Here is a 12,062-nt window from a genome sequence, read left to right on the forward strand (position 1 = left end):
CTGTCCCGTGGCCAGTTCAGCTCTGCTGCCTGCCACCTGGGGCCTGGGACAAGTCATGCCCACCCCATACCTGCTTCCTGCACGTGTATGACAGGCCCTGCCGCCCGGAGTGGCCCCGCGGCAGGGACCAGGGCCAGAGCAGGCTTTCCCAGCATGTCTACGGGCACCGCTCATGGGAGCCGGAGGCTGGGGGCAGAGGTGGGGCTCTCGGAGGGTCTTCCAGGCCCCGGGCTCCTATGGCGCGCTGCTTGGGCCTCAGGGAGGTGGAAGTGGACGCCCATGCTAACAGAGAGGGGCAGGCGGACGCGAACATTCCACTCACCCCCACCAGAATCAGAGTCAATTCAAGTGACGCACCTTCCCTCCCTGCCTGCCCCAAACCGTGCCGCCTGGACCTTCCTCTCAGGTACACTTTCTGCCCTCGGCTGTCACGGGACAACACGAGACCTGGGAAAGCAGCCTGACCCAGAGAAGGCAGGTGAGCCCCCTCCAGCCCCCATGCCCTGGGCCCGCCTGGGGTAAAGCCCAGATCCATGGACACATCGCCCAGAGGAGAGCTGACCACAGCACGTAACATGGGATCCCGGGGAGCCGCAGAGGTCAGGCCCCAGCGTCCTTCGTGTTAGACGTCTCAATCGCTCACTTTCCAGACACCTCACTGAGGGGTCTTCGGTGTTTAATAAGTCTGGTCTGACTGTCACTGTCTGATCGGGGCAGCGGCTGCTCTATCGGGAAGGCAGCATGTTTTCTGAGCATGCATAGATGTCTCTTTGGCCATCTTTCTAGACTCCAGCCTCCCCTAGAAGACGTTTCCCGATCTCAGGGGCTATTTCCGAGAGAACGCACAGAAACCAGGGAACGCGCATGCAGCCGCTGCTTTTGGAAACGGCACGTTTGAAAATTTAAGATTTATGAGAAAAACATGCTACCACTTCAGGTTTCCAGAGACACGTTCAGACCCGGAGTGGAGAGGTATCGGGAAGGTCTGACTGAGCATGCAGGTCAGAGCCCGTCGGCCCTGAGCTGGGTCCCCTGACACGGAAAACACAGGCAAAAAGCAGGTCCCGCAAACAGGCCCCCTTACTCTCACCACCCAGAAAGTGAGCACGTTTTCCTGGGGTTCTCACAAGGCTGCAGGCAGGGAAGCTGAACTGACTCACAGGGGGCCCAGGCCTGCCCAGGGGTCACCAGGCTGTGCCCTCAGCAGCCTCCTGCTGCCCGGCAGCCCACACCCCTGCCACATGACCAGAATTCGGGAAGTTTCGAGGGAATTCTGCCTGCGGTGGTTGGTACTGACGGCCACTTCTGCAGAGGCAAAACCCGAAAGACTCCAGTCCTCAGGCCTGACTAGGTCATCACAGAAAGAAATGTTCTTTAATAGTATTTCAGGGCACCCTTCCAGTTTTGAAGCAGGATAGATTTTGCTTATTGGAATTTGCACACAGAGTTATTTCAACCTGAGAATTTAAACATAAAGCCACGCCAAGCTGCTAAAAGATTTGCAGTGGACTGAGGTGGGAAGGGCTAGTTTAGAACCTGGATCAGGTAAACCCCAGGATTTCCCTGCTTTCCACGTCAAGGGGGCAGGGTTTCTGTGTTGAGAGCCACAGCGAGTGAGAAGAGGAGAGCCACCGAGGAGAAGGCCCCTGAGTCAGGCCAGGGGCAGAGCCAGCCTGGGGCCTCCCTCCCCCTGAGCCAGGCTCTCCTCGCCCCAGCGGGGAGGTCGGGGGGCCTCTGGGCTCCTGGGACGGCGGTTCATGGGCACCCCCAGCCCAACCCCGCCCTCTCCTCTGGGTCTGGCTCCAAAGGCCCCAAACACTCCGGGAGGCAGACCATCAGAGGAGGCCTCCTCGCCGAGATTCTGCAGAGCTGCACCCTGGCAAGGGAACGGGAGCGGCCGCTGCTCTGAGATGATCAAAGCCTGGAAACAGAGCAGCGTTCAAAGAAACTCGGGGCGGGGGCGGGGGATAGGCGGGGACACCTCTGAGCATCCAGGGGCTTGTTTCTGCCCAGTCTTGCCCAATCCTCTTCCACGGAAGTAGGGCACTGACGTGACAAAACTCACTTATGGGCTGTGACTTCGTCCCGCAGCCCCAGGGTTGCCCTCAGCGAGCACGCGTGTGTAAATACACGCTCACGTATGCACATATGTGCGTGTCATGTGGTGTGCCAACTGGGGGGAAAATAGGAATAAAGGCAAAGAAATTGGCCTTTTAGACCAAAATACCGATTTAATCGAAGTATCTTATGCTTATCTACTTAGAGAACAAAAATAACATTTACTAAAACAATGGAGAAAGTTTAATTGCAGAATCCCATTAAAACATGACCTTTAAAGATGGATTTCAGTTCTTCTAAAAGTTAATACACCCAGTTCTTTCAAGTCCAAGCAAATTAAACTTCAATAGATTACCTGGTGAAATTGATATCTTGTTACGTGTTAAAATATGAGTCTATTGAGAAAGATGTGATTTTTCCAATAGGAAAAGCAAATGAAAATACCACACTCTCACACATACGTAAGAGTCTTTAAAATGCTGACTCTTGTCTATAAAATAGTTCTATTTTAAGGGACAAGAGAGAAAAATGTTTAAACGTATTTGCACTGGAAGCTAATAATGCAAATTACTCGCTGTTTGGAAACAAGTTTTAAAAAAAAATCCGCCGAGAACTCACGGACACTCCGTGAGCCCACAGGAACCCCGAACCCCAAACCATGGATTACGACGAGTAGGCGGGGGCTGGCCCAGAGGACCAGGGACGGATTTTAGCAGAGGAAGTCCAGGTCTGCATGAAGGGTCGACCACCCGAGGGCCGTCCCGCTGGAAGAGGCTGGCGGCGCGCCACTGCTGTTCGTGGGCTCTCCGCTTGGGGAGGAGGCGGACGCCCAGGTGCACCAGGCGCCTGCAGACCACCAGCCTCGAGCCTCCACTGCCCGCCCCCAAGGCCTCTCTCCTTTAAAGGCTGACCTCCTCCTACTCTGAGGTCAGTAAAGCCACGACACTGCCACCTACCACTCCCGGGCCACTTGCTCCTCCCCAAACGTGCAGAGTGCTCATCTATCTTCTCCTTCAGAAACTTCATAAAATGAATGGGACATTCCCAGATGCCCCATGAAAAAAGCTCCATATTAAGTCATTCCATCTTCCTTGTAACCCCGGGATGAGGGTTACTAACCAGATGGTACCCGTAACCTCGAGCACAGGGTAGAATTGGCAAAGTGCAGAAGTCCAGTGATTTGAAAACGAAGCACGGAAGCCAGCAAGATACCGTCTGCAAATGACTGTTTGGGGTTCGAAATACTTTAAAAAAACTTTTTCAGGCAGATTTTTAAACTCGAAGGGGTCTCCACGGCAGTTATAGAAAACCCTAATGAAGTATGGATCCATGAATGGATGAATACCTGCCCTGTTTACAAATGCAAACTCCTCTGTATGCAACTGCACCCCCACCAGCCCTTAATACATGACTCAGCAAATGCAGAGCTAAGAATCAGGACAGCCTTACCCCATTTGCTGAGTGTGCTTTGCTAAAAACAAGCCCAAACAAGACGACAGCCCAGTGCCAGCATGTTCTGAGCAGTGAGCAGTCCATTTCGGGGGAGCAAACCTCCACATTTAATCAAAGTAGCTCCCACAAGGGTGTTCTGTAGTAATCTCAAAACCAAGCCCACCAGAAAATCTCTACAATACTTTCATTTCCAAATTTTCCTAGACCCTATTTCTAAAGTTTTTTTCTGTGTTCTTTCCTTTTTTTTTTTTTTTTTATTAATCTGGATTGAAGAAAAGCACACATTTCATTTATTGTCTGGATTACAGATTCTTATTAAACAAACCAGAGCTCATTATAAAATCAATATCAACTTAACCACCATGCCCCCAGGAGGAACCACATAAAGGTCACTCCAAGAAATTCAAACAATTTTCCTGCTGGAAGGGCATGATTTTAATTACAGATACTATTAATTAGGGCTGTCACTGGGATGCTTTTTTTTCCTGTTAATTATCACAAACTCGGTCCTAAGTACGCATTCGCAACCTGCACTTTTTTCAGAACGAGTCGCTTCTGCATGCAAGCCCAACCTTTCCATTCTATCAATATTTCATATTCGAATTTCAAAGCGTATCAAAGGATGCCATGCTTTCTAAAACCCTCCGCCCGTGTGATCTCCCGTCTCTCACACACGGAACAGAACCGGTGTGATAATTTATTTATGTCCTGGCACAGGCCTGGCCCAGCAGACCCGGCTGCCTACACTGGCCTTGCTCAATAGAATTTCTGGATAAAGTCTTACTAGTTGGTGTGACATTTTTCCCCAAGCTTCTCCTTCAAACGTGCTTTTTCTTTTGCTTTGAAGCAAAGCTAGCCCTGCTCTTGAAATGCCATCTCCCACACATCTGAAGTTGCTGTTTCTTTAATAAGAAAAGACTGTATCGACCAGGCTTCTGACCCCCTCCAGAAAACCAGAGGTTCTCTTCATTCAACAACACCAAGAGTTTTGAAACGGGGAAGAAGGCTGTCTTCTGGTCTCTTTTGAGCAGAGTGGTTTTATAAACTCATCCCAGTGGCTTATGCGAGATAGGGTCAGGGTGTCTCTCAGACAAGCTCCCGGGGGCGGGTGGCTCTGGAAAGGGCTTGAGCAGCCTCCAACAGCGCAACCGTGATGATAGAATGGTAATATTTATAGATGTGACTGTGAAACAGGATGCATTATTTACATGACATACGCCATACCACAGCCACGTGACCCGAGAAAACAAAGACTCCGCTCCAATCCAATGGGAGAGAGTCTTTTACAAAATAGACGACTGAATTTTAAAGAAGATGATTGAGTAAATTACTTTCCCAGGTGGAAAATACACTTAGAGTTACATTATATTTTCTGTTAAAAGCAATCAAATGCCCTGACTGGCATATATTCTGGGCTTCCACGGCTGTTAAAATTGGAGGAGTGTTTTCCTTACAGAGCACTATTAAATCTGGAGTGTGCTCCAGAACCCCCAAACACTCTGTGAATTTTTTTCCTGTCCAATTTGGTCTGAAGCTTCCTCCCCTCACTCTCATTGGTCCCCATTTGTTTCCAGGTATGTTGGGACTGTTCCCGTAACCCCCTCCCCACACACGCCCCCCACCGTGGCTCTCCTAAAGACACCTTGGTTTGCTTTCCAGCCATCAGCCTGAGATTCCACGTCATCCAAGACACAGCAAAGGTGGCAAAAGACAGGGTCAGAGGGTCTTTTCATCCAAGACCCCGAGGAAGTCAATGATTTAAGAGACATCTTTATACATCTATACAACCAATTTATCTTGCAACTCTGGTGTTGTTTTTTTTTTTTATTACTAGTGGCCAAACTAAGAAAGATAACAGATAATACATAATTCATGTATTGTACATTCTCCACATTTCTAATTAGCAGCCTGCTTTCACAGCTAACGTGAGACCATCCCAGAACAGCGTAAGATTAATTTAGAGAAGGAAAACGGGGCTTGCAAGGTATTTACATGAATGCTAATGAGAAGTTTCAAATTGTCATCACACAAGAACCCAAACTACGAACAACTGCCGGGCATGGGGGAGGCCTGTTCTAAGGGTGAACGGAATGACCATGGCACCGAGAAAAGTGTCTCTTTACCTGGTAGGCGTCGGTGGCATCTGGGCCCGGGTCACCCACCAGTCCGGAGAGCTTCTCCTTCAGCCTGTAGTGAGAGCTGTGTCGCAGGCAATAGATGACGCCGGACGCCAGCAAGACCCCCACGATGACCACGATGGAGACCAGGGTGAGCACCACGAACTTGGTGGAGTCCTCCCGCGCTGCCTGGTGAGGCAGAAGCTTGATTCTGCTTCTCTGCAAACAGGAGAGGGGGCAGTGAGAGGTGAGTACCCAGCTCCTGAAGACAGTCCTTTCCAAAGACACCCACAAGTGTAAAGCTCTGGGCTGGCACTGGACCGACCCAAGGGCGTCCAGCCGTGCAGCCCCCAGCCCAGGGCCAGGGTCCTCTGGACATAGCGCGCCTGGGTCAGCAGGGCTTTCACCAGGAACGTCAGCAGCTGCATCGCTCAACTCAACGACAGGAAGTATCTGAGCCCTAACTCACTGCCTTAAGTAAAACAAAGCCTTTCACCCTTCTCAACGGGTAAGAGGGGCATTTAGGGCCACCACCGAGACATCTGGGGTGGAGAGACCGGTGGGGTGGGGGGGTAGAAGCCGCAGCACAGGTCGGACCAGGGGCTGAGCTGCAAAGGCAGGCGACTACTCCTGGCTACGCTGCAGGGGGAGGCCAGTTCAGAAGCCCTTCTGCTCTCCTTCGGAGGCGCACCCCGCCCCCCACGCCGTACAGACCTCCGACGGCGTGGTGGCGGGGGGGCGCTTGCACCCACGCAGACCCCCACATCACGCACTGGGGCACTTTTCCTTGAAAGCAGCTGCAAGACAGGTCAGAGGGTCTTTTCATCGCGATAGTCCAGGAGTTCACTTCTCGGTGGGTGAGAGGTAAGAGAGCCCAGGTCCATCAGCTTCTCAGGCTTGATGGGGGTGGGGGGTGGGGGTCAGAACACCCTTTCGGTGCGTCTCACTGTCTCCGTGTGCCCAAAGCTGCACAGTGCTCGCCCTCATTAGCTTCATTATAAGGAATATTAGCAACAATTAAAAAACGCCAGGGGGACGATGGACCGGCTCCGGCCAGCACGCCGTCCACAATTACCCGTGAAATGAATAGAGACGCGCCCGCCTCAGTGCGGGTCGCTACGGGATGAGCACAATTAGCAAACTCCTTTCCACCACCTAATTTCGCGTGGTAACAAAATGGATTTTTCCCCATGAATGCCTGGCCGGCCTATTCATTATCTCCCTTCTATTAGTGATTTTCTGCGCCGCGTTCGGCCTCCAGCTCCTCACTTCCTCCGGCTCCCAATGTACACAGGGCCTCTTATGTCAGGCCGGGCCGTTTTTATCTTGTAATCATAAAGGCCACCAAAGCAATTATCGCCGGTCTTGACTGGAAAAGCTGGTCATTAATTAGCCTCCTTTGCCTTCCGTGCGGCGGATTAGTTGATGCCAGGACTGGGTTAATGGAAACGCGGGCGAAATGAGAAAAGACGCCGGATTTTCTTGCCTGGATGCTCGGATCCGAGGAGGACGGAGGGACGGAGGCGCGGGTACGCGGGGGGTGGGGGTGGGGGAGGCGCGGAGGGAGGGGTCGGGGGAGGGACCCGGGCGCGGGGCGGCGCGGGGAGCCAGCGTGGGGCCCCCGGCCGGGGCTGCCGGCCAGCCGGGCCCTCCGGGTGGACCGAGCGCAGGGCGGAAGACCCTCCCCGCCCCTCCCGCCCCTCCCCTCGCTCCTCCCCCGGCCCACCCTGCTGCTTCCAGAACAGTCACCCCCGAGGCCGCTGGCTCCCTACCCCGCTCCCCCCGCCCCGCGCCCAGAAACAGACCCGGGTCGGGGGGAGTCCCATCCGCGGTGCCGGACCCCCGGGCTGGCCCGGAGGGCGCTCGACACCCCTGCGCCTCCCACCCTGCTCCCAGTTCCTCGCCCGCACGCGGTGCCCGTGGTTGGCGCCCGTCGGGCCGCGGCCGGTTAACTGGGAGGCACGCCCCTCTCCACGCGCTCCGGCCTGGGACGCTCCTCCGAGAGGCCGGCGGGGCTCGGCAGCGCGGGTTCCCGCTCGGCCGCCGCCCCCCTGCTCCCGGAGAGGCCCAGGTCCTCCACACCCGCTCCGAGTCTTCGCAGACCAGCCGGGACAGCAACAAAGGGGGCGCGGCTGGCGGAGGGGCGTCCCGCTGCCCCCGCCTCGGCGTTCCCGGCCATCACGGCATCCCCACCCCGCCCAGGCACAGACGACAGGCGGTCCCCGCGCCCCACCTAGGGGGTCCCGCCCGGGCCTCGGGAAGACCCCGCGCCCACGTGACTGACCGCGCCCCAGAACGGAGGCTTCCAGAAGCTTCTCGGCCCGCGACAGGGCGCGCACACGCGCGCGGTGACCAGCCTGGCTCCGAGGGGACGCGCGGCGCCTCGGTGGGTGGCCCACAGCTCAGTGCGCACCGACGGGCGGTCGCAGCGCTCTGGGGACAGAGGCCTGCACGGGGCTCCTCCCGGGCGGTGCACGCCTGGCGGCCGGACGTGAGGGGCACAAACGCCGCCCGCTGGCCCTTCGGTTCCAGGCGGGAGGCCGGGAGCGTGAGCGCGCAGGAGCCCCCGGAGGAGGCCGGCCGCGGCCTACATGTTACCCCGGCCCAGGCCTGGGGCGGCAGGAGAGGTCCCGGCGGGGCGCGCACCCCCACCCCGGAGGCTCTTCCAGGGGAGGCCAGGCGGCCTCAGCGTCCTTGATGCCAGAACCCAACGGATGCCGTGACCAGCAGTGTACTTGGCCTGGGGAGCGGAAAGGAGCCTGCCTGCTGCCCCTGGCGCCGCGTTTAGAATTGGCTCAGAGGTCAAAGAAGAGCGTCCAGGAGCGGGACTGCGGGCCCCTCCTCCCGGGCCCGCTGCCCAGTCCCCGCGGGGTTCCAGGTGCCTCCGGAGGGTATAGGACTGGACCCACGCCCACGGAGCCCCCTCTTCTACGCTCCTGCCCGGCTCCCCGCTTCCCCGGGCCGGAGCTGCCCCCCAGGGAAGGGATGGCCGGGGTCGGCAGGCTGGGCGGACTGGGAGAGGTGTGGCGAGGCTGAGGATGGCGGGCGGGGCGGCTGGAGCAGGTGGGGAGAGGAAGGATCTGACGCGGCTGCAGGGATGCGGGGCTCGGAGAGGCCGGAGACCCGGTTCTGACCACTGTGGTGTGAGGCCGCAGGAGCTTAGCGGCCGGCTGGGCGGCCTGCCTCCCGCTGGCGCCGGGGCACCTCAGCAGGACCCTGACAAGTCCCGCTCCTGGCGAGCCCCTCAGTGACTCCGAGGCTACAGAGTGCCGCCGGGAGGGTGCGGAGGCGGGGACTGTCGACTGCAAGTCCGGTCTTAGGAATCTTGGAAGAAACAAAAATTTATTTTCATTTTTTTAAAATTAAAGAGCATAAACTCCCTCCTTGTTACAGTGATTGTGTTGAAATAATTTAGGATTATTTTTATCTCCTTTCTTTTTTGTAGAGTTAAAAAAAATCTCAGGATCCCTGCTAACCAGGAGAGGTGAGAGAAGGACACGCGTGCTTTCGCTTAAAGGCGAGTCTGACCCTCCGTCCTTCCGGTGTAACTGGGGCCCCGGGTCCCCCTGCGGAGCGCTTGCCACACAGGTGCTTTCCTGCCATCGCAACCTGGGGCTGAGCCCTGCAGAGAGCCCTCCACTAATTAGAGGCATCTTGTCAGTCTTGACTTGAAATTGAAAGAAAATAATGCTTAAATATTTATGACTTTGACATTTACAGTCAGGCGTCTTTTAAAAGCGGACCGCCTCCTTCTGTATAGTGGCAGCTCGCTTCCCTCCGGAAAGTTTGGAGCAGGAAGGAGGGGGGTTGGAGGAAGCAGTCCCAGCAGCCTGGGCACACAGGGAGCAGGGAGGGTGTCGTGTACCCTAGGACGTAGGGGGCACATATACAACTGGCACCCATGACTGAGTTTCAGAAGTGGGAAAAGTGTGCTTTTTAAAAATAGTTCAGGAAGAGTTAAGTCAACTTTATATCAGGTGAGATGCATCTTGAGAGTAACTGAAGTACAGTAGTTCATATTTTTCCCACTCAACCATCTCCACCTGCAGCTCCTTGAATTTATAATATAAAATATTTCAGAAGCTGTGGTTTGAAATACACGTGTGACCACAGAGGCAATCAGTGGAACTGCCCTTAGGACCCACAGACATTGTCCTGACCTAGTTAGACTATTTTGATCTGTGCTTACAAGTGGAGGTGCATGGGGCTTCCTTTCTGTTATCTTCTGAGCCATTTCTGGCAAAATATCTTCAGAACGTTTTTTTTAGCAGTCCATGTGGTAATCTTAAAATAAAAGAAGAGAGGAGAAAAAAGAACACTCTATACCCAAGCTTGACTGAGAATTGAGGCAGCCACACAAATATAAAACTTTATGGTAAAAATATTTGTTGACAGAAAAATTTAATATTTTTCTAAGACTGTGCTATGTAACCAGTTAGCAAGAGTAATTCATTACCTAAGTCATTGACTTCAGTTTTAAAACACACTTGCACCCAAAAACTTATATGGGCACTGTCATGTAGCAATTTCATTGATACTAAAGTTCTTATACGGTGGATGTTTTCTTATACTGTGGATGTTACTATAATGGTAAAGATACTTTTCTCTGTAAAATTTAAAAATTAATTTTAGGGACTACTAATGAGCTGCTAAAACAAGTCTGTCTTTGGTTTCCCAGATGAATCATCTTAGAAGTACTTGGGAATTTCATGCTAAATTTACTAAAATATATTTGCTAAGATACAGTAACTATCACCTTAAAGCTGATCAAAAAATTTTAACATTTTTCAGGCCATGGGAATGACCAAACTTAAACATATAGTGGGGGAGGTGTCTTAAAATATTTTAAAAGTATTTTTAAAAGCTGTTAACTGAACTATTTTTAATTTGGACCCTGCCACAGAATTCTAATAAATGAGAGAAGTCAGGCGGAAATAATCATGTATTAATTCTCTGCATTACAAAATCTTTTCAGAAGCTATTATCAGAGCAAGAGGCATTGCGGTCTGAATTCAGGGTGGGAGAAATCCTTTGTGCAGCTGAAGGCTATTGTTCGTCTGTGCAGATGAAATTGTACTTGCAAATCTGCCATTCAAGTAGCCAAAAAAAAAAAAAAAAAAAAAAAAAAAAAAGGCCTATAAGGGCAAAAGAAAACAATCTCCAAGAAACAATTATTGTTAAATATAAACTTTAATGGAAATAAAATGGGGATACGCTGTTTTAAAATAGGCTATTTGTGAGGTGTTTTCCAGGCATAGGCATAAAAATAAATACATAAAAGGTGATGAACTCTCTATTTGCATCTTTAAGCACTCCTGGAAGATCAGTTTTGGGGAGACACTCTGTTTTCAGGTGTCAGGGAAGATTTACGACATTTATGTTTAAAGTGGGAAAAACACTCCCCTGTGAACTAATTTTTAGCAGAGCTTCATAAGCACCAAATTGTCTTGGGGGGGGGGCGGAGTGGGGTCCGGGGAGGAGGCGCATGGACGGCGGCGCTCCGCGAAGGGGCGGGCGCGCCTCGGCCGGGCCATCTCTCAGACTCCGCGGCAGGTTTACTGCACCCGAACTCGGGCTCCGCCAATCGACTCGGAGCGCGGCCGGCGCGCACCGTCTGTCGGCGGCCTGCCTGGACCCGGGCGCGCCCCCAGGGTCAGCGGTCCACTGGCTCGCCCCTGCTTTCCAAGGAGCTTTCCCTCGGCAAGGACCCAGCCCTTCTCAGCTCTGAACTTTCCGCTTCGTCTCCTTCGCGGAGTCTGAGAAGCCGCCGCCTGGAATCGCCTGGAATCGCGCGAGTGAGGCCCCGGCTGCGGCGCCGTTCGGAGCGGGGTTCCCGGGGGCGCACGGCCGTTTTCGGCCCCTCCCCTTTCGACAGGCCCGGTCTTTCTCCCTCCTCCTTCCCAGTCCCTCCCCCCTTCCTATTTACGCGATCCGCACCGAGGTCAGAAAGATCAGACCGCAGCGCTGGACACAAAGGGTTCAGGGTTCCTGGGCGCCGCCGGTATTCACGGCACCGAGGGGTTCCCAGGCGGCCTCAGCTCGTTTCCCGGGGACAATGGGGGGCGGGGGGGGGGAGCATAACCTCCCCTGCCACAAAGCGCGCGGGCCGCGGAGCACGGATCGATGCCCACCCCAGGGCCCGGGGAGGGAGGAGCCCGGCAGTCCCCCCGTCTCGCCTCGCCACCCCTCTCGAGAGAGCCAAGCATGGGGCTCGTGGGGTGCGAGGGGGTGATAAAGAGACGGGGGTTCCGATGCTTCCTGCACACAGGCTTCCACCTTCTCACACTTCGGTTCGAGTTAAATTCAGAGAAGGTGGGTTTGCCTTGCAGCGCGCTTGACCCCAGGCGGGGAGGCTCCCCGGTGCAGGCCTGGGGCCGCTGTCTGCGCACTTCGCTCAGCCACCGGGCCGCAGGGCGGGAGCGCGCGGGGCCAGGG

At 54.3% G+C, this 12,062-nt stretch overlaps 1 protein-coding gene across 1 annotated transcript in view; it reads right to left on the bottom strand.

Moving 5' to 3' along the window:
- Positions 1 to 12,062, bottom strand: part of PTPRN2 (protein tyrosine phosphatase receptor type N2) — a 611,408-nt gene that overhangs the window by 106,358 nt on the left and 492,988 nt on the right. The window contains exon 13 of the mRNA XM_025291953.3: positions 5,634 to 5,846. Within this exon, the coding sequence (XP_025147738.2) occupies positions 5,634 to 5,846 (213 nt within the window). The remainder of the gene's footprint in view (positions 1 to 5,633; positions 5,847 to 12,062) is intronic.

Source organism: Bubalus bubalis, chromosome 8 (assembly GCF_019923935.1).
Source record: "Bubalus bubalis isolate 160015118507 breed Murrah chromosome 8, NDDB_SH_1, whole genome shotgun sequence".
NCBI lineage: Eukaryota > Metazoa > Chordata > Mammalia > Artiodactyla > Bovidae > Bubalus > Bubalus bubalis.